The sequence below is a fragment of the Macaca nemestrina genome, chromosome 7 (assembly GCF_043159975.1).
Source record: "Macaca nemestrina isolate mMacNem1 chromosome 7, mMacNem.hap1, whole genome shotgun sequence".
Lineage (NCBI taxonomy): Eukaryota > Metazoa > Chordata > Mammalia > Primates > Cercopithecidae > Macaca > Macaca nemestrina.
Window position 1 is genome coordinate 37512945 of NC_092131.1, and position 21292 is coordinate 37534236.

At 40.3% G+C, this 21292-nt stretch overlaps 3 protein-coding genes across 25 annotated transcripts in view; 2 read left to right on the plus strand and 1 right to left on the minus strand.

The window, feature by feature from the left end:
• Positions 1 to 21292, plus strand: part of LOC105472918 (disintegrin and metalloproteinase domain-containing protein 20-like) — a 21398-nt gene continuing 106 nt past the window's right edge. The window contains exons 1-5 of one of the 9 annotated variants that reach the window (XR_011625782.1): positions 11809 to 12429; positions 13432 to 13628; positions 14685 to 14764; positions 15887 to 15995; positions 20172 to 20201. Coding sequence is in view for 1 of the 9 variants with exons in the window: in XM_071099959.1 (XP_070956060.1) it covers positions 3839 to 4396; positions 7600 to 7641 (600 nt within the window). In the remaining 8 variants the exon portion in view is untranslated. The other 8 variants (XR_011625780.1, XM_071099959.1, XR_011625781.1 and 5 more) reach the window with 8 other exon arrangements.
• LOC139364259 (disintegrin and metalloproteinase domain-containing protein 30-like) lies at positions 4412 to 6331 on the plus strand. The gene has a single exon (XM_071099957.1). The coding sequence runs from the start codon at positions 4643 to 4645 to the stop codon at positions 6068 to 6070; it is 1428 nt and encodes a 475-aa protein (XP_070956058.1). The 5' UTR covers positions 4412 to 4642; the 3' UTR covers positions 6071 to 6331.
• The window catches only part of LOC105472920 (ADAM metallopeptidase domain 21), a 27697-nt gene continuing 17434 nt past the window's right edge, over positions 11030 to 21292 (minus strand). For 4 of the 15 annotated variants that reach the window (XM_071099950.1, XM_011726517.3, XM_071099951.1 and 1 more), the window contains 3 exons: positions 20032 to 20178; positions 19062 to 19233; positions 15402 to 17950 (listed from right to left, as the gene is read on the minus strand). In XM_071099950.1, the coding sequence (XP_070956051.1) occupies positions 15631 to 17799 (2169 nt within the window). In that variant the 5' untranslated portion in view covers positions 17800 to 17950; positions 19062 to 19233; positions 20032 to 20178 and the 3' untranslated portion in view covers positions 15402 to 15630. Of the gene's footprint in view, positions 11168 to 12418; positions 12645 to 14184; positions 14312 to 15401; positions 17951 to 19061; positions 19234 to 20031; positions 20179 to 21292 lie in introns of those variants that run through there. The other 11 variants (XM_071099953.1, XM_071099954.1, XM_071099955.1 and 8 more) reach the window with 7 other exon arrangements.

Here is a 21292-nt window from a genome sequence, read left to right on the forward strand (position 1 = left end):
TTTGTATTTTTAGTAGAGACGGGGTTTCACTGTGGTCTTGATCTCCTGACCTTGTGATCCGCCCGCCTCGGCCTCCCAAAGTGCTGGGATTACAGGCTTGAGCCACCGTGCCTGGCCCACAAATTTAGAGGCATAGTATCCCCTAACTGGTGAGCTCTAAGCAAAGCTTTACTACCTGTAACCATTCTCTCCAATTCAGCTGCACTTTAATCTGATACTGAAACCAGTAACAATGTTGTTCAACATGGGCAAACAATCACTTCAAAGTCTTTTTCTTTCACTTCTACTCCTATAGACAGCAACAGTCCTTGAAACAGCCGTAAATATTCTGAGGTCAGAGAGATAGAATTCCCCATAATTTTCCCGTGGGTCCCCCTTTTTTTGTTTTACTTACAAACCCGGGGTGCTCCCCCTCCGGTTCCTTGCTCTCGTGGAGCCACGGATCCTGCTCGCTGTGCCAGTTGTTGGGGTCCAAGTGTTTTCTAAACAAAGGAATGAACACACAAGACAACACAGAAGAAGACATACAGAGAACATGGCGGCCGCGCCCAGAGCCTCCGCCTCACTTTATTTATAGTCCATAAATCCCACGTCAGCAGAAAGAACACAATGCAAAACAAACTTTCTTTACACAGATGTAACCTTCTGCTTAGTTCCTTGTCTCTATGCTCTTCCTTATTTGTGCGCCTTCTTGGCGCCTATGCGAGTGCATTAAAAGTTCAATTGGAGATACTGTCCTTGAGCCCTATCTATTCTCAGCATACTTTTTTCAAGAGCCCCTGCAACAGTACAATAACATCACTAGGTTGTTGACATCAATACAATTTCCTGGGCTTACTCAGATTGCCTCAGTTATATTTGTACTCATTTGTGTGTGAAAGTATGTAGCCACTCCTGCTTTTTTAAAATCAAGTGTTTACATGGTAAATCTTTTTCAATTCTTTTACATTCGGCCTATTTGATTAGATTTGAAGTGAATTTTTTATACACAGCATAGTGTTGTGTCATGTTTATTTACCCACTCTGCTTCTCTCTGTCTTTAGATTGGTGTATTAAGATCATTTACATTTAAGGTAATTATTGTTAATGCTTAAGTCTTCCCTTTCATTATTTATTTCTATTTGTTATAGCTATTTCTTATTTGTATTTGGTTTTTGGTTTTCTGTTACCTCCAGCTGTGTATTTGTTCATTCGCACACTGCTATAAAGAAATCCCTGAGACTGGGTAATTTATAAAGAAAAGAAGGTAATTGACTCAGTTCTGCAGGCAATACAGGAAGCATGATGCTGGCATCTGCTTGGCTTCAGGTGAGATCTCAGGAAACTTACAATCATGGCAGAAGGTGAAGGGGAAGCCATCACTTCATATGGCTGGAGAAGGACAGACAAAGAGAGTGAAGGGGGAGGTGCTACGCACTTTTAAACAAACAGATCTCATGAGAACTCACTCACCATTACCTGAGAAGATGATGCTAAACCATTCATGAAGGACTATCCCCATGATTCAATCACCTCTCACCATGCCCCACCTCCAACACTGGGGATTACAATTCAACATGAGATTTGGGTGGGGACACAGATACGCATCGTGTCAAGCTGCATCTATGTTACTGCAAAGGCATGATTTCATTCTTTGTATGGCTCTATAGTATTCCATGGTGTGGATGTACCACATTTTCTTTATCGAATCCACCATTGTTGGGCAGCTAGATTGGTTCTATGTCTTTGCTATTGTGAATAGTACTGCAATGAACATACAGGTGCATGTGTCTTTCTGATAGAACAATTTATTTTTCTTTGGCATATACCCAGTAATGGGATTGCTCAGTTGAATGGAAGTTCTCTTTCTAATTATTCGAGAAATCTCCAAACTACTTTCCACAGTGTCCTTTGGCCAATCTTTAACAGTAGATCCGCTAGCTGCAAACTCTTGTAGTTCTCCTTCCTTTCAGAATGTCTTTATTTCCTGTTCATTCCTGAAGGACAGTTTCACATGATATAAAATGCATGGTTGACAGCTCTTTCCTTTCGGTACTTAAAAAATGTTGTGCCACATCCTTCTGGCTTCCATGTTTTCTGATGAGAAATCTACTGTCATGGCTAACGAGTTTTCCCAGCACCATTTATTAAATAAGGAATCCTTTCCCCATTGCTTGTTTTTGTCATGTTTGTCAAAGATCAGATGGTTGTAGATGTGTGGTGTTATTTCTGAGGCCTCTGTTCTGTTCCATTGGTCTATATATCTGTTTTGATACCAGTATCATATGCTGCTTTCGTCACTGTAGCCTTGTACTGTAGTTTGAAGGCAGGTAGAGTGATATCTGCTGCTTTGTTCTTTTTGATTAGGATTGTGTTGACTATATGGGCTCTTTTTTGGTTCCATATGAAATTTAAAGTAACTTTCTCTAGTTCAGTGGAGAAAGTCAATGGTAGTTTGATAGGAATAGCATTGAATGTCTAAATTGCTTTGGGCAGTATGGCCGTTTTCACAATATTGATTCTTCCTATCCATGAGCATGGAATTTTTTTTCATTTGTTTGTGTCCTCTCTTCTTTCCTAGAGCAGTGGTTTGCAGTTCTACTCGAAGAGGACTTCAGGTCCCTTGTAAGTTGTATTCCTAGGTATTTTATTTTCTTTGTAGCCATTGTGAATGAGAATTCACTCATGATTTGGCTCTATACTTGTCTATTTTTGGTGTATTGGAATGCTTGTGATTTTTGCACATTGATTTGTACCCAGAGACTTTGCTGAAGTTGTTCATCGCAAAAGCAATTGCAACAAAAGCCAAAATTGACAAATGGGATCTAATTAAACTAAAGAGCTTCTGCTCAGCAAAAGAAACTACCATTAGAGTAAACAGGCAACCTACAGAGTGAGAGAAAAATTTTGCAATCTATCTATCTGACAAAGGTCTAATATCCAGAATCTACAAGGAACTTAAACAAATTTACAAGGAAAAAACAAATCACCCCATCAAAAATAGGGCAAAGGATATGAACAGACAATTCTTGAAAGAAGACATTTATACGGCCAACAAACATGAAAAAAAATGCTCATCATCACTAGTCATTAGATAAATGCCAATCAAAACCACAATGAGATGCCATCTCACGCCAGTTAGAATGGTGATCATTAAAAAGTCTGGAAACAACAGATGCGGGAAAGGATGTGGAGAAATTGATACTCTTTTACATTGTTGGTGGGAGTGTAAGTTAGTTCAACCGTTGTGGAAGACAGTGTGGCAATTCCTCAAGGATCTAGAACCAGAAATACCATTTGACCCAGCAATCCCATTACTGGGTATATACCCAAAGGATTATAAATCATTATACTATAAAAGCACCTATACACATATGTTTATTGCAGCACTCAAAATTCTTTTAAGGAGAAGTTTCCACTTTCCTTATCATTGGATACGCTTCCCTCTTTTAATTACATGTTGAGACCTTCCCTCATTTAGGCTTGAGAAAAATGTCCTTAAGTGTCCTAAACTTGCATCAAACCCACTTATTCATCAAACCCCACTTATGACTTCCCTTAGAGGACATGGGACATATCAGCTCAGTTATATGCTGCTATTCTCAATTCCTGCCATTTTTTTCCTCTTCCTTTGACCCCCTGGCCTACCTCTCCAGCTCACTGAAAACAGCCTCCCCTGATGAGCACACCATTGTTATGTAATAGCCTAACCCTTCCCACTCACCTATCAGGGGGTGCCAAGCCTGCAGACTCACTCTGCTTTCATCATAACTGCCCTGAGGAGAAGCCTGAAGACTGAGGGATCCTCTTGGTGCCTCCCATTTGATTGCATTTTCTTTGGTCAAAGGTTCCCTTATTCATGGGACCTGCCTGGGTCCAGGACCCCTTGACAGGTGCTCTCTGGCTGCCTGTCCTCTGGGCACTCTTGTCCCAGGTCTATTGTTTTCATGACCCACCAGGATGGCGCTTTACTTCCTCAGAAATTGTAATCCCCAGGAAAGTGCCCCACAGGAGGCGTGGAGTTGAGATGCCAGACCAACTCTCTTACAGCATGCGTTTCCAGGGCCGAAGGCACGTGATTCACATGAAGCTCAAGAAGAACATGATGCCCAGACATTTACCTGTTTTTACTGATAATGACCAGGGGGCCATGCAGGAGAACTACCCTTTTGTCCCGCGAGACTGTTACTATGACTGCTACCTGGAAGGGATTCCTGGGTCTGTGGCCACATTGGACACCTGCCATGGAGGGCTGCATGGCATGCTGCAGGTGGATGACTTGACTTATGAAATCAAACCCCTGGAGGCTTCTTCCAAATTTGAGCATGTAGTATCCCTGCTTGTGTCAGAAGAAAGACCGGGAGAGGCTAGTAGATGTAAGACTGAAGGGGAAGAGAGAGATCAAGAATCTGAAAAGGTAAAACTGGCTGAAACTCCCAGAGCGGGCCACGTTTATTTGTGGAGGCATCATAGAAAAAACTTGAAAATTCACTACACGGTTACTAATGGATTATTCCAGCGGAACCCTAATGTGTCACACATAATAGAGAATGTAGTGATTATTAACAGTATCATACATACCATTTTCAAACCAGTTTATTTAAATGTCTATGTACGTGTTTTGTGCATATGGAATAAAAGGGATTTAATAAAGTTTTATGGAATGTCTGCTGGAACTGCTGTAGAAAACTTTGGTTTGTGGAAATTATTTAGATGGTACGCAAAAATTGAACATGATACCTCAGTTGTTTTTACAGCATATCAACTTGAAAACAAGGACTGTTATGCCCAGTTTAATGGAATGTGCAACCCCAACTGGGGAGCAATGTTTGTGTATTTAATGAGGTATCACTTATTTAGGGGGGCATGTTTAACAGCGCATGCACTAGGTCATAACTTGGGCTTGACACATGATTCTGCTGGTTGTTATTGTTTTCGACGAACCAACTGTCTCATGGCTCCTGTTCCTGATCTTAATGATATGATGAGCAATTGTTCTTATGAGAGGATTCAACTCAGGTTGAATGGATGGGATCTTTGTTTGAGTGCACCAAATATTCCATACACTAATTTTCCTTATGTAGCTCCTCGTTGTGGAGACAAGATCAAAAATCAGAGGGAAGAATGTGACTGTGGCTCCCTTAAAGATTGTGCCAATGATAGATGTTGTGAGACCTCTTGTATCCTTTCTCTTGGCAGTGTTTGCAATACAGGACTTTGCTGCCGTGAGTGTAAATATGCTGCCCCTGGAGTGGTTTGCAGAGACTTGGGTGGTATATGTGATCTACCGGAATACTGTGATGGGAAAAACGAAGAGTGTCCAAATGACGTCTATGTCCAGGATGGAACCCCATGTTCAGCAGTATCTGTTTGTGTAAGAGGAAACTGCAGTGACCGTGATATGCAGTGTCAAGCCCTTTTTGGCTACCAAGTGAAAGACGGCTCCCCAGCGTGCTATCAACAATTGAATAGGATTGGTGACCGATTTGGAAACTGTGGGGTTATTCTACAGCGAGGAGGAAGTAAACCTTTTCCATGTGAAGAAGATGATGTTTTTTGTGGAATGTTGCACTGTAGTGGTGTCAGCGAGATTCCCGGTGGAGGTGAGCACACTACATTTCGTAGTATATTAGTACGCGACATAAAAGAAGAAAAATGCTTTGGCTATGAAGCACACCAGGGAACAGACTTGCCAGAAATGGGGCTGGTAGTGGATGGTGCAACCTGTGGCCCAGGGAGCTACTGTCTTAAACACAATTGTACTTTTTATCAAGACCTGCATTTTGAGTGTGATCTTAAAACATGCAATTACAAAGGAGTATGTAACAACAAAAAACATTGTCACTGTGTGTTTGGGTGGCAACCACCAACATGTGAACTGAGAGGAACAGGAGGTAGTATAGATAGTGGCCCTCCACCTGACAAACAATATCATATTGCAGGCAGCATCCTTGTGAATACAAACCGAGCACTACTTTTAATATTTACTCGTTACATCCTTTTACTGGTTTCGCTTCTCTTTGGTGGCTTTTTACAAGCAATAGAATTTATGGAAGAGAAAGTATTGCAAACTACTGAACCTGAGGAGTAAATACTAATGGGAGCCCACACAATGGAGAAAATCTCATTGACACTTACTGGGAGTTGTAATCAATAGTCATTATGATGGTTACATCACCTCTTAGCAATTTGATGTCATCTTGAAATAAAATCACTTGGCAATTTAAAAAGGGTCTGTGTGTTTAAATTTACTTAACATTTCCTGTCTGGTCATATTCTCAATACTTCTATAGATGATGGCAGAAACTCCTAGATTCACTAACAAGAGGACCTGTACTCATTTAAGATTTGAGGCTAATGTTTTCTAGATACCCCTGTGGCAAATCCCATGTACACTAATATACATTTGCTCACATTCTTAATTTTTTTTTTTTTTTTGAGGTAGGGTGTCTGGTGCGTAGCCTGGCAGGTTGGAGTGCAGTGGCACAATCTCGGCTCACTGTAACCACTGCATCCCGGGGTTCAAGCAATTTTCCCACCTCAACTTCCTGAGTAGCTGGGATTACAGGCATATGCTACCACACCAGATTAATTTTTGTATTTTTAGTAGAGACAGGGTTTCACCATCTTGGCCAGGCTGATCTCAAACTCCTGGCCTCAAGTGATTCACCCACCTCGGCCTCCCAAAGTGCTGGGCACTTGGTACATGCTATCTGCTATCATTTTCATTATTCTCAGTATTTTTGCATTATGCTAAGCCCGGGGAATCCCATATGTAATGTCTCTGACTTTTTGTCTTTACTGTTAAACTATTACAGAAAAGGTCATTATTCACTGATAAATCACTTCTCAATTTATCTGGAAATTAAAGTTATGGGACATCATATTTTAAATCTCCAGGAATTGCCTGAGCCCAGCCTATCTATAAATTACAGGATGGAACTGACAGTCTGATAAATGTACAGACACAAAATCTTACCTAAAGAATCGCTTCAGAAATAGTGCACTAAGGTGGGGTCCAGTGACTCACGCCTATAATCCCAGAGATTTGGGGGCCTGAGGTGGGAGGATTCCTCGAGGCCAGGAGTTTGAGACCAACCTGGGTAACATTGTGAGACTCTGTCTCTATAAAATATTTAAAAACAAAAAAAAATTATGCAGGCATGGTGGCACATACCTATAGTCCTAGCTATTCCAGAGTATGAGGAGGGAGTATCAGTTTGAGACCAGCCTGGGCAACATAGTGAGAATCTATCAACACAAAATATAAAGAAATTAGCTAGGCATGGTGGCGCATGCTTGTAGTCCTAGCTATTCAGGAGGCTGAGGCAGGAAGATCACTTAAAGCCAGGAATTCAAGGCCAACCTGAGCAGGATAGCAAGACCCCGTCTCTAAAAGAATTTAAAAATCAGCCCGGTGGAATAGTGTGTCCCTGTAGACCCATCTACTTGGGAGGCTGAGGCAGGAGGATCACTTGAGACCAGGAGCTGGAGGTTACAGTGAGTCATGACTGTACCACTGCACACCAGCCTGGGTAACAGAGTGACACTGTATGTCTGTATGTGTATGTGTGTCTGTGTGTGTGTGTGTGTTTTAAAAACTTTTCTCTTGTTTTTAAGGCTTGTCATATCCAACAAGAGGTGATGTTCCAGGTCACATAGTACAAGGGAGGTGGAGATGTGGAAGAAAAGAAGCAAGGGGGACTTCAAGAAGATAGGGATCAGGATAGAAGGGAGGTGAGAATCAGAAGCATAAATAGAGGTAGACAGAAGGGAGGAGGCCTTTGGGAAAGGAAGATCATTGAAGCTGTTGAAAACAGGACTCAAGACTAGAGATTGTTCAAAATATTTCTTTTCATGGTTTCTTCATACCAAATAAAGTAAGTTATTTGTGGAGTGTCAGCTATTCTGCTACCCTTTTCTTCTAAGGTGACACAAAAATGCACAAGTTTGACATGCCCCAAGTAACCAAAGGCACTCCGGTTCAAATTTATACCTGATGAAATCACGCCACTTAAGAATTTAACAGATTGATCAACATTGCACCAGACCATATGTCTACACAGATCTGACCAGGTGTTTGGGTTGAATAGGAGTTTCCATAGTAGAAGAAATTTGAGATAATAGAAGAGTCTTTTCTCACCTTAGGAAAGTTACCTAAACTCTCTGCTCATCTACAGAACTCTGAAAGATGGAAGGAAAATGCTGACTTCAGTCTGACAAAAGGGTACCTAGAAAAAAGTCAAAGCATGCAACCACCATGCTATGAAAGAAAGTGAGGTGATGGGACAATCTGTGCAGCAAACTGCCATGGCAGTGTTTACCCATGTAATGAACCTGCATAGCCTATCCTGCACCTCTACCGCTGACCTTAAAATAAAAGTTGGAAATCAAGAACAAAAATAAAAATGAGGGAAAAAAAGAATCAGATACCAACAGCACGGCTGACCATTCCACCCACAGAAATTAGGGTTCTTTGATAATGCTGTCTTTGGCACAAAACTGGGCAGTGTTGGCATTTTGCACAAAACTATTCCAAGTAACAACACAAAATTATTAAACATATATATTATATAAGTTTTTTAAAGTGACTCACATAGAGGTTAAAGGCTTTATTCAATTGAACTACATGAGGGAGTACCTGAAGACCAGGTGATGTCACAAGTGAAGCAGGGTCAAGGTTTTTACAAGATGGGAACGTTCTGAGTAGCTGTCCTTGTCCTTTCAATTTTAGCACCAGTGTTCACCTTAACCAAAACCCATAGATGGAGACTATTCATATTTACTTGTACCTTCTTTGGAGTCTAATAACCAACAGAACAATAATTCTGAGAACCGTCTTTACAAACCTTGTGGGTTTTTGAATAGCCATGGGCTGTGAGAGGTATATGGTTTTTTAAAAAATGGGTTGGGGGAGGGCACTGGGCATGGTTGCTCATGCCTATAATCCTAGCACTTTGGGAGGCGAAGGTGGGAGGAATACTTGAGCCCAGGACTTTGAGACCAGCTTGGGCAACAAAGCAAGACCCCATCTTTATAACATTAATTTTGTTTTAACTTTAAAAAAATAAAGAGAAGAAGGAAAAATAAAAAGGACAAAAGTGGCAGTCAGGGAGGACCCAGAGCACTTGCTAATGTTTGTTTTAAATCTTTTGCACCTTCATCCCGGGAGGTCAACACTGCTGCACATATCCATTCGCAGTTACCATTGCATTGGGTGGTTCCAAGTGGCTCCCAAGTGAATCCCCTAGTTTCTCCATATAACCCTCCATGCCTCTACTGGGGCTCAGCAGCCTTACCTTCCCTGCTCTTCAGGGTCAATTACTCCTGCCAAAATGACTCTTCTTTTTACCTGCTGGTCCTTGAACAGAAGATGTCCCAGATGCCCTGAGGGCAGCTTGCAGGTCTATGGAACTTATGCTGGGTCCTCTGGCAAAGATGCATTCTCTTTGTGGACCAAGACCTGCCTAGAGAACAGGTAGTTGCAAGGAGGGAAGCAGATCAGTGGATCATCAAGTGTGATGATAAGTGAGGCCACCCGGCTTCTCTTCCTTGGCTCTGGGCCCCATATATTCTTTCTATTGCATATACAACACCATGTAGGAATCTCTGACTTAATATACACAATGCATTGTGAAGGCTGGCACTCAATTCTTTCAGAATATTGTTTCTGAGCTGGCACTCTGGCTCTGCCTTCTGCAGGCCATTCTCAGCACTTTAGGAGAATAGATGCTACTAAATATTGAATATATGATACAAACAATATAATTCATTGCTATGTACCATTCCTGCACCTCATACACTAAAGGGTGAATGAATCCTCTATTCATATGCCAAGTTGTATGAGACTCCATGCTTAAAGATCTTACAATCCGTATGCCCACAGTAGTGGTGCAGGCTCGAGCTCTATAGACAATATCATAACTAGAATATGTATATTTTCTTGTATGAACTAATCGGTGGCCCTCCCAGGATAAAAGGGGCACAAAGTAGTCAATGTCTCACTATTTCACTGTTTGTTTTCCTTGAAGAATAGCACCTTCCCAGAAACTCAGCCTTGATCTGTGTCACTGGCAAGTTGGACATTCATGAGAGAAGTGTCTTGATTAACTCCCTTGGCAAGTGGGAGTCCATGCTATTGAGCCCAATGCACCTCCATCTCTGCCACTATGGCCACCTGTTTGTGTGCCCCTGGAGAATTCATATACATGAGTATCTTTTCAAGAGTGAGAAGACCCAAAATAATGGTCAAAGCAGAAAGTTTTTATACTTTTAGAAAAAGAACAATAAATTTGTGAAGAAATGACAAGACAAAAGTATAGAGAGCCAAAAGCCTGTGGGTTGTAACCTACTCAGCATTCCACTGGAGGCTATATGATCAAACAACAAACTGTTTGTCATGAATGCAGGATGTGGGAAAACTCACAGCCGCCAGAAGGTATGCTGAGTACAATCACTCCCTGGTACCGTTGTCCTTGAGGTTAGCTACTGGAACATCTAAAGACTACTGTTCAGAGAATACAGTGGTGCAGGCCTGCACCGAGTCAAGCAGCCTACTGACAACCACCTCCTTCTCCCTATCTCCTTTTCTCAATAAATATGAAGGAAGCTATAAGCTCAGGGCCCTTGTTCACTAAAAGCAAGGAGCCCCCGACCCCGTCATCCAAATATACTCTTTTGTCTTTGTCTTTATTCCCACGTGCGACCCCCTTTGTTCCGTCCAACAGGGACTGGGGCCATGACACAAAAAGACCTAAGCTAGGGACAGTGAATTCCAGGGAAGTCACTAGGAGATGTATTGGTGTGGAATGTCAAGGAGGAGTTATAAAGCTAGTGGGAGATAAGAGTTACTTTAGTTTATTTGTACAGGTCTACTGCAGCAAAAATTTCCAAACCTGGGGATATGGTTATTTTCTTGTCCTGGCACAGGGAAGGCATCTTTCTCCATGGAAGTTTTACGGCTTGCTATATGCAGGAAAAGGCAGGTCAGATAGTCACTTCTGGAACTACAGTTTCCAAAGTGCTTTGAGCTTGAAGTAATCAATACACTAATTTGGCATATTTTGGAGTGGCACACTTTTAACTCCTTTATTTTTCCTGTCTGAAACTTCCGTAACAGTTTCAAATTAAAAGCTGAGTTAGTATTTGTGGAGAGAAGAGTTGTGTTAGCAGCTGAGTGGCAAGGGATCTGCAAAGGGAGAGAAGAACACAGATTAGAAGGAGAATTAATAAGCAGAAAAGCACAATCTAAACACATTTACCCATACTCCATTCAACCAGTCTCCTATCCCTGACAATGGGTCAGGCCAATTGAATGGTTTAGCTTCATTTATATGACGAAGAGTGTTTATCTTGTCTTTCAAAAAGTTCAGATTAGATTCTATTTGTCCCTGGTGGTTTACATATAAGCAGCGTTCCTCACCAATGATTGCACATGCCGCTCCTTCTTGGGCTGTCATTCTATCCAGGACATGGTGATTCTGGAGTACGACAGAGGCTAAACTGTTAACTTCTGATTGGAGTCTTCTCAGTGCTTGCATAGTAATACTGACTCCTGTTCTATTACCATGGAAACATTGAGAATTTCCCTTTCCCTCTCATAAGTTCCAAAGCCTGGGAAAATGGATCTCAGCATGGAAAGGAACTTAGAATTCTGACATATAAGGGGATTTTCTGTAACATCTCATTTAGTACGCTTGTGTGGCATTACTTTATAAACAAAGGAGCCCAAGTTTATAATTTGGCTGGCATTGAAGGAGGAGTACTTGGTGACAAAGGCATTGGGTATCTGAGTCCCCATCATTCTGACCATGTAGGTGAGAACCCTTCATAGACCTTGTCACCACGCAAGATAAAAAGACCAGTGTGGTTCACAAATAATATCAGAGTCAAATTTGTGACCCAACAGATTGGGGTTTGTTGTGCCTGGTCTTCTGTCATATTGGCATCTGTGAATCTGTATGTGTCTCTGTCAGTCCATAGGAGCAGAACAGATTGCACAATATCAGATATAGGAGATCTTTAGTTTGGTTTTGGCAGCTATAGGGCTTGATTTTGTCACCTGGCCAAGTTATTCCACATTTTTTGAATACTCACCATGCTATCACCATGTAATCTTTGGTGCCTATCAGTCTAATGAGGAGAGCAAGTGAGCAAATCCAAGTTGCACAGGGCTGACTTCTGGGCCATCCATAACATCTGGTGATGTGGCAAGTGTTTGTACCATAGGAGTGTCAAGACCATTTATGACCTTCGTGAGAGGCTTATGTGCCATCTGTGGCATCAAGTCACAGGGTTTGATTGTGCTACTGCCTTGGGAAGTTACCTGTGAAAGATCCTGCATCATCTCTGCTTTCAGTACAAATGGAAAAATCCCCTTCTAATATCTTTACCTAAACAAACGACATTCCTCAACCTTCTACACAGGTGTCCAACTCACCAAAAAGAGAGGTAGTGTGACGTTGTTTTCTTTTCATGGAAGCCATACTTTGTCATGCGTCCATGCTCTGGACTTGACCCACCAGGCACTTGCATCAGCAGGAATGAAAATAAGTTCAGATAATTTTGTATAATCTAGATGCTGATATACCAGCAATCAGATGGCTTAGTTCACGTGGCCAGGGTTTGGAAAACTTGTGCAAAGTGATGTTAGTTCTGTGCCTAAACTGTTAAGAAAACAGTAAAGGTTAATAACAATAAGACACAGTTTGAAAGAAAGTCCATAGTGGAGGATCAGAGGGAGAACTGAATAGACTGAGATAGTCTCCAGTCAGCTTTTTCAATAAGTGCTCAAAGAACAAAGAGGACTTTGTGAAGAAAAGAAAAGGGTTTTGGGTTTTTTTTGTTTGTTTGGGTTTGTTTGTTTTTGTTTTTTTGTTTGTTTGTTTTTTGAAGGTAGAGAGAACCAGTTCCTGTTATACTAACAATGTACACCCTGTCTTGGATCCCAACACCACATAGAAGTCCCATGAGGACTGGGGAAACTACCATGCTCTTTCACACAACATCTCTCATTGGTCCAGAGTTGCTTTCAGATGATTTAACTCCTTCTTGTTTCCAGCTTCCTCCATGAGTGCACTGAGCACACCCCCGTAAAGCAGAAAGCCATTAGTGTGTATAGGACTTGTCATCCATGCTACAGACAGCCTCAAGGTTCAGCCTAAGAGGATACAGGCAGGTACCACCAGCATCTGCTGTACGAGACTTTCCAGCCCCAAATACGTTTACTTTTACTCTCATTTCCCTAGGATTGTATTTTCCAAGTAAACCATTTAGATTTAATCCTTGCCTCAGCATATGTTTTCTAAGGAACCTGGGTACAGTAGATGCTGAAAGCCCACCCTACATCTTCTCGTCCCACTTGAGTTCACTTGCAGCCACAGTAGACAATCTCCATGCTCTGAGAGTTTACCACTTCACGTGCTTATATCTCAGATATTCTTTTCCTTACAGCTTTCTCCTGAACCATGGAGTATTAATCAAAGTTGTGTTTCACATGACTTCTCAGAAAGCGCACAGGGATGGCTCCAGTTGTACACAGAGAAAATCTATTCATTAGTCTACCCTGTTTTGTGCTTCCCCAGAAAAGTAACTCCACTTAAATCCTGTCTCTGGGTCTGCTTTTTGGGCAATCCCAATTAAAACAGGAGGTAAGACTCTATGTTTGTTATAAACAGGTGAATTCTACCCACCAATCCTGGTATAATTGACTGATATAGCTCTAATTAACTCAGTGAATATAAAATAACTATGCAGCTTTTCTTAAAATAAGAATATTGCAAAGTGCACTGCTTCTTGTAAAAATTAAAAGTAAAAAAAGGTGACTCTAACAAATTAACTTTAAAATACAATACAGGATCCCAATTTACCAGCAAAGCAGTGATAAAGGATTTATTCTATGAAGTGTATCAGGACAACAGGCTACCCATTTGGAAAAGTATACGATTAGATACCTATCTCATTCCTTATAGCAAAATAAATTCCACAATTAAGCATAAAAGATGAAACCAACATAATCCCAGAAACAATGGATTATTTCAAAGTAATCTCAAGCAGAAATACAAAACTCAGCAAATATAAAAGAACATTAGGCTGACAAATTTTACTTTAATCAACTTCAATGGTTTTTTACCATAAAGCCTTTCAACAAAGAATCAATAAACTGGAGCAGCTATCTTTTGTCTCCATATGGATGTGTACACTTACAACATGTGGAACTTTCTCTGATTTGACCAGATTGTATTATTGGTTCACTCCTCCCTCCGTGTGGCTCCAGTAGCTGTCCTCTGCTTCTTTTTGCTAACACATTGTTGGACCCTCTCCATCTCTATTCCTAGAGGGCATCAAACCATAAAGGGGTGACCACAAAGTGACAGGGCACACAAGTGGAACACTTACCATTTCATAAGGAATGCTTCTATGAAGATATAACATTTAACCTCTATTGAGAGAAAATAGGAGTTTTCCAGGGCAAGGGAGTAGGGGCAGGGTGGTAAACAGCATTTTGGGAATTGGAGATTTCATGTACAGAGAATATGCAGAGAATGACACAGCCAAATATATTGAAACATGAAATAGAAGATGCAAAGTTGGCAACGCATAATGAAAAATGATATGCAAAAGGTATTTTGACTCAATTTACAGAGTGCCATTCAGAAGTTAACTGATCAATACAAAGGGTATCTGACTCATTCTGTGTTTTCAAGAGACAGGCTTTCCAAAAACATGGAGAATAGACAGAGGAGAAGATACATTGGGGGAAGAAAAGACCAGCAAAATGCGTCAGGTACAAACAGCAGCATTTTAAATATTCAAAGTTTAATTTTGAGCAACAGCTCCAGTAGTTTATAAAAGAGGATCAGAATGACATCCCAAGGTATCAAAATATTATTTTTACTTTTCATAATTTCATGTATTTAATACTCCATTCAGATTCATGACTTCATTTAAGTATTTATTGAGTAGTAAGCACTGTGCAGTGTTCCAGCTATTGAGGATACAATGGTGAGCAAAACAGATGAAAACAATCCCGCCGTCATGGAGATTATATTTTGGTATGTGAAGCAAGCAAATGATCCAAAAGGATATCCAAACTGCCAAATTAAGACAAAAAGCTAGGAAGCACACAGGGAGCAAAATCAGGAAATTTCATCAGATAACAATTTCTTTATACTTAACAAAAATTCACTTATTTCTCTCTTTTGGTTACCAAATAAAAGAAGTTGGGGGGGGACAAATATTATTATCACCCCTACACCTTTTCAGATTTTGAAGCAGAACATCAGAAAAGGTAAGTAATTTTCCCACATTGATAAATGTCAGTAGAGAGGTAAGCCTCACCCCTGGACTCTCTGATGCAGACACATCTCATGCCTTTCCCATAAGTCATCTCTGTGCACAAGAAACACAACAAGGACTAAAGCGAGGGAAGGATGTAGCTTTATTTGCTGCTTAAAACAATGAACAATAGATAGAAACATGTTAAGAATAACTTGAACTTAATGACAATGTTTGTGGTTCTGACGTAAGGGAAGATCTTTGCAGCTTTCTGGAAATGGTCAGAAATATGCTGTTTCAGGGATGTACTACCATTTCTACTGCCAAGAGACTAAACTGTAATAATGCATGGAATATTAAATTAGAGACATTTTCTTAACCTGATGAATGAGCCTTAGTTTCTTTGGGACCAGAACACTGTTGTAGATACATAAGAAGCCCAACAGTAAACAGGAAAATCAAAACAGACAAAGAAGGAATCACAATCAGTGGCAAAAATCCTCTTTTCTTTGCAGATGCTGGGCCACTGTCAACACTACCCCCATAGCCTCTGTGCAGGCAGTAGGGAGGGGACCACCCATAGCCACAGTGGCAGTGATGTTGGTTATTGCAGATCCCCTTCATATTGCAGGTCTCAGGAAGGCAGACGTGTGACAAGACAGACAGACTGACACACTTCTTGTGGATGCAGATCTTTCCTGGGCCACACACAGTACCATCTTTCACGTCACCAATGTCAGGTATGTTCATCCTTAAATGATAGTCAATACCCCAGCAGGTGACGCCATTGATACGAGTGTGCTGCAAAGTAAAATGATCTTGGAGAAGAGGAATGTCTCTCACATTCTCACATTGAACTCTCCCACAAAAGACATCAGAGATATGACATTTTAGGTATGTTGTGCCATTTATACCACAGTGACCAAAACGGTTTCCCTGAGAGTTGATTTCTTTATAGCAATTCTGAGATGCACTTTTTGCATCTTTACCAAAAATCTCCCTGCAATGCTGGTCATGGTTATTACATCTCTTTTGATAGCAGTAGGCACTGTCACTACAGGGGAACCCGTCCTGCACATATCTATCTTCTGGACACTGATGGGATGTTCCATTGCACCATTCTGGGAGGTCACATTCATTGACCTCTTGTCTACAGAGTTCCCCTGATGGCATGAACTTGCAGTCTTTGCAACAAAGCCCAAAAGCACAGGCAGCCCCAGGCCTTAAAGTACAGTTCAACAGACAACAGGCATCTTGTTCACACTGCTGTATGGATCCACAGTCACACTGCTCTTCTCTTTCAACCACACCATTCCCACAGCGCTTTAGCATAAAGATTTCCCCCAATCTTGGAGGATTATGCAGACATGATCCCTGGTTTAAAGTGGTCTTCATAAAATCAGCATAACTGCAATTGGTGAATTTCTCTGCTGGCACTCTAAAAGTATTCATGATGCAACCTCTTTCCCCACAAAAACAGAATTCTTCATCATGCTGCATACCCAAAATATGACCTAACTCATGGGCCACAGTGTTGGCAAAAAGAGACCAGGTATCTCCTTGAAAATTATCAACTCCACAATCAATAGGTGGACGACATATTCCTGCAATGTAGGCTAGACCAAGTATACTTATAAGTGAATTTTTTATGAACATATGTGCAGCATCATGCTGTAGTTGGGAAAGACTGATTTGTTTCCATTGAGAGAAATCGTTCAGGACCTGTTCTATGCTTGTCATTGGGAAAACATTTCCTTGATTCCAAATTTCAATTCCAGTCAAAATTACATAACTACCTAACTGTTTATACATGGAATCCACTATGTTGACAACAAGAAATACATCCTCTTGTACCTTTGAGATGTTGCTTTGAGAGTAAATGAAGAAATCATGGTTCACCACAACAACTAGCTCCAGAAACCATGCATGGGTCCACCAGTCACCAGCAGATTTTGGTTCCAGAGCTGAGTTTTCAGCCTCTTCAAATCCCAACTGTTGGCGTGCTACTTCCTTCTCTGTTAAGCCACATCTCATAGCTGAGAATTGTGTCTCATTACTGTTTATCTTATAAACCAGGTGTTCAAATGTGGCAGAGTGCCTGATGGGTTCAATTTCATAAGTGAGGCCATTTATTTGTAATACCCCTCGAAAGCCCCCAAAACAAGCACTGAACACAGCCAGAGACTCAGGGACCCCCTCCACGTAACCATGATAGTAACAGTCATCTGGGATGAAGGGCTGATCCTCCAGGAGGGCATGCTCATCTGTGTAGGTGAACACTGGGAGGTGTCTAGAAACCAAGAGCTTCTTGACCCTCATGTGAACAACGTGTCTCTTTCCCCCAAGCCGCAGACTATAGGAGAGCCATCCAGGAGCCTTTGCACTTCTGCCCCTGCTGATCACCTTCAAGGGGATCACCACTTCTGGGGAAGTGAAATGCTGGGAGGGCCCAGCCTGAGAGTAGCCAGAAATGGACAAAAACACCCCAAGCCAGAGCAGCAGAAGAGCGACCCTGATGTACACTAGTGTCCCATCCACTGCCATTATGAAGTTGTCGTCATGGAGCCATCTGTCCAGAGCAGAAGAGGACAAAGTGTGAGGCACTTCTGGTCTGGCTCCTCCCTCTAAGCTGCTCAGGATGCAGGGCTGACCCTATGGATCTGTGTCCTGGCAGAGTTAGATCAGAACTGCAGTGCTGGAAGTAAAAATAAAAATATGGGTTGGAAAGGTGATAAGTAAGGAAATCAGGAGAGAAAAAGAATGGAGTGGTGAAAAACTGGTTTATGAATCAAGAAAATGCATTGGATTTGCTTTTAGTAAATAAGGGTGGGAAGTTAGGGGGTACAGAAAAGACAACATTGGCCACGTGGTGATAATAGTTGAAGTTGGAAGACGGGTACGTAAATAGTTATCTCAGTCTTTACAGGCAGTATGAAAATGTCCATAATAAAAAGTAAAAGCAAAAGTAAAGAAACTTAAGAGTAGGGTGACTCTATATCTCAATTTGTCCAAGATAATATTAGTTTATACCTGTTGCCCTTGCAATAACTATTGATAGTGTCTCCTTTGACTGTCCAAACTGGAAACATCAAAAACAATCACAATTCTGTGTCAAGTTGCATCAGTCTTATGATTTACTTTAGTTTCTTCATCTCAAAGTTATTTACTAGTCCTCATTGTATTCATCTTTACTCATAACTTCATTAGACTGAAAGATTCTTGACTGCATGGTTTATGATTTTCTTTCATTTTAGTATCCTCTGTAATGCCTCATAGAGCTCTATGTACAATGAAAAGTGGAAAGAGGGAGGAGGAATTGTGTCTTGGATTGTAAGTGAATGCTACTAAAATGTATTCATATTGTAGTATAATTTTTAGAAAAGAAAAAAAAATTCAGGAAACATTGACATGATTTAAGGTAAGGAGAGAATAATGTTGTTCTCTCCAGTTAGCCATAGGAGAAACCCAAAGACAAAAGCAAAAGCTTTCAGAAGAGAAAATGAGAATCTGTGCAGTTTAAAGGTCTTGGGAAAAGGAACTCTTGTCTTATTAGGGCAAAACCGTTGGAGAGTCTGGCATTTTAGGATTGCCAGGGAAAAGTCCCAATGTTTGCTCAAATATATTTACCAAGAGTTTTTGAAAGTAGGGAATTTCTGCACCTGTCATACAGTCTGGCTGGCAATACTTATCTATTTCTTTTTCTATTTATTAAACAAGTCTTTATGTGTTTGGAGCATATAAAGTGCAGGACATTGTTCTAGATATTAGAGAAAGAAAATCAAAATACAGAGCATTAAATAAATTACCAATTTAGTGCAGAAACTTGTGGCAGGAGCAAGAATAAGCTTCAGGAGGTCTATAATATTGTATTCGATATTTTATATATTTCATGACTTTTTTTTTTTTTGCTGAGGAGAGTGTCCGTCCATATATTTCATCATAGTCTCAAATGACTGTCAAAAGTGAGGCTAATAAGCACTGAGCATGTGTAGAAACAAACAAAAAACAGATAATTATAATATAATATGATCAAAACCAGATAACAAAGTTTATGCTTCAGGGATCCTCATTGTACAGACCTCTATAAAGACCCTGTAAGGGGCTCAGCAATGGACTTTATGAAAGTCATATAATTATAAGTAATCAAAATTAGTCACTATACAAGAAAAATCTCAAACACCCTGAAATATTACATTGCACACATAAAAGACTTAATAAAGGTTTTCTAAAATTTGACAATAGTAAATTTAATTATTTATCTCATTACCAATAACAAGCTGTGAAGCTGAATTTTCTTTTCTAAATTATTAATAATACAAACTAAATTTCTATTAAACATACTAAGGAAAGGCAAATGCCTTTCAGTTCTTGCTATAGAAATTATAACAAAATAATTCTCTTAAGGGAGGCAATTAAATAAGAAGCAATTTGAAAACTGTAGGGAAAAGGTATTATGGAAGTGAGTCAGGAAGTTGATTAGTATAAATATGAGGGGATTAAATTTTGTGATGTTTATGGCGTTTTCAACCTTTTAATATTTATAATTTGTTGTGGCTTCTTTCCTATGCTAAATAGATCCTCATTTTCATACTTATTTTCTGCAATTGTAACTTGGTATTGTTTTTCTCAAAGTGGGCCCTCATCTTGTAGGTGCATCAGGCCCAAAAACTTAATTTCATCTCTGACTGTGATCAATGTATTGATGAAGGTAGGTGCCATTTCTTATAAGAACAAAAAGGAAAAGCATTTAAATCAAGCTAATCTAAGAAGACTTACATAGAAGATATACAAATGAACATGCCTGACGCAACACCAATCATCTCCTGGATTTTGAATCCATTTCTAATCAATGCTTTCTTTGCCCTGATTCAAGTTTCCTTATATTCTCTTCTTATAACTTCCCTTGTGCTTTCCAGAGTCTTCCTTTAAAGACAAAAGGAGGGAGAGAAAGAGAGAGAAAGAGCGAGAGAGAGAATGAACCAACTCCATCCTGAACCTCTTCACAGAAAGCTCCCTACATCTACTTACCTTATTAAACCTGAGGTTTAATAGAATTTACTGCTTGCCTAAAGGCTTCCTCTTGAGAAACCCCATCCTCAGAAATCACATGTACCACAAGGTCCAGAGTTCCTGTTCTCCACAGCCCACAACATCAACGCCAAATCATTTATCCTGCAATATCTGACTACACTATTTTTCAGATGTCTCTTCAACCACCCTTATCACACTTGGACAAAACTGAAAGGCTCTGGCCCCTAACTAATAAAATTATTTTCCACCATAAATCCTACCCTCATCTTAAAGTACTATTAGCAAGTATTTGAAAACAACCCATCTGAAAACAAGACAGAGTTTTTTAAGTTTTTTTTTTTTTAACCTCTTCAATTCATCTTCAGTGTAATTCAGCCCACTCACTCATAGTCATAATGTATACCTTGTCAACACACAATTTCATATATCCTAAGCAATTTACCAACAATTTTAGTTCTCCCAGTTCTCCCCCTTACTTCTGCTATACCTGTTTCTCAAACTCAAAGAGAACCCACTTTTCTTTCATCGTCTCCCATTTCATTCAATGTTCTTGTCTTCCAATCCATTCGAGCTCTGCTACCAGTTTAATCCCTTCAAGCACTGTATGCCAAAATCTTTAACTCTCTAAAGTCCTAACTGTGACAGAGATTGTTGGGGGGTCGGGGATGGGCAGGAACTGCATTAAATCTTCACATACTTTCTCCACTCCTACATCAAAGACACCAATGCTACTCTGGAAAAAAAAAAAAAAAAAATCCCAAAACCAATGTGTTTGTGAAAGGCTTAAAAAGAGAATATAGAAATCAAAACTGAAATGGCTTGTCCTGGATCCCCAGCCTAAGGAATAGAGATATAAAATCCAGTAGATATTTCAAAACTTTCTATGCCACATTGCTGTTTTCTTTATTCTCCTGGATATTGCATTCGCACCTCCTCAATATTCTGAGTTTCATCATTTATGTATAGTGCCAGTAGCTGAAAATCCATTCTCATTGTCTCTCAATCA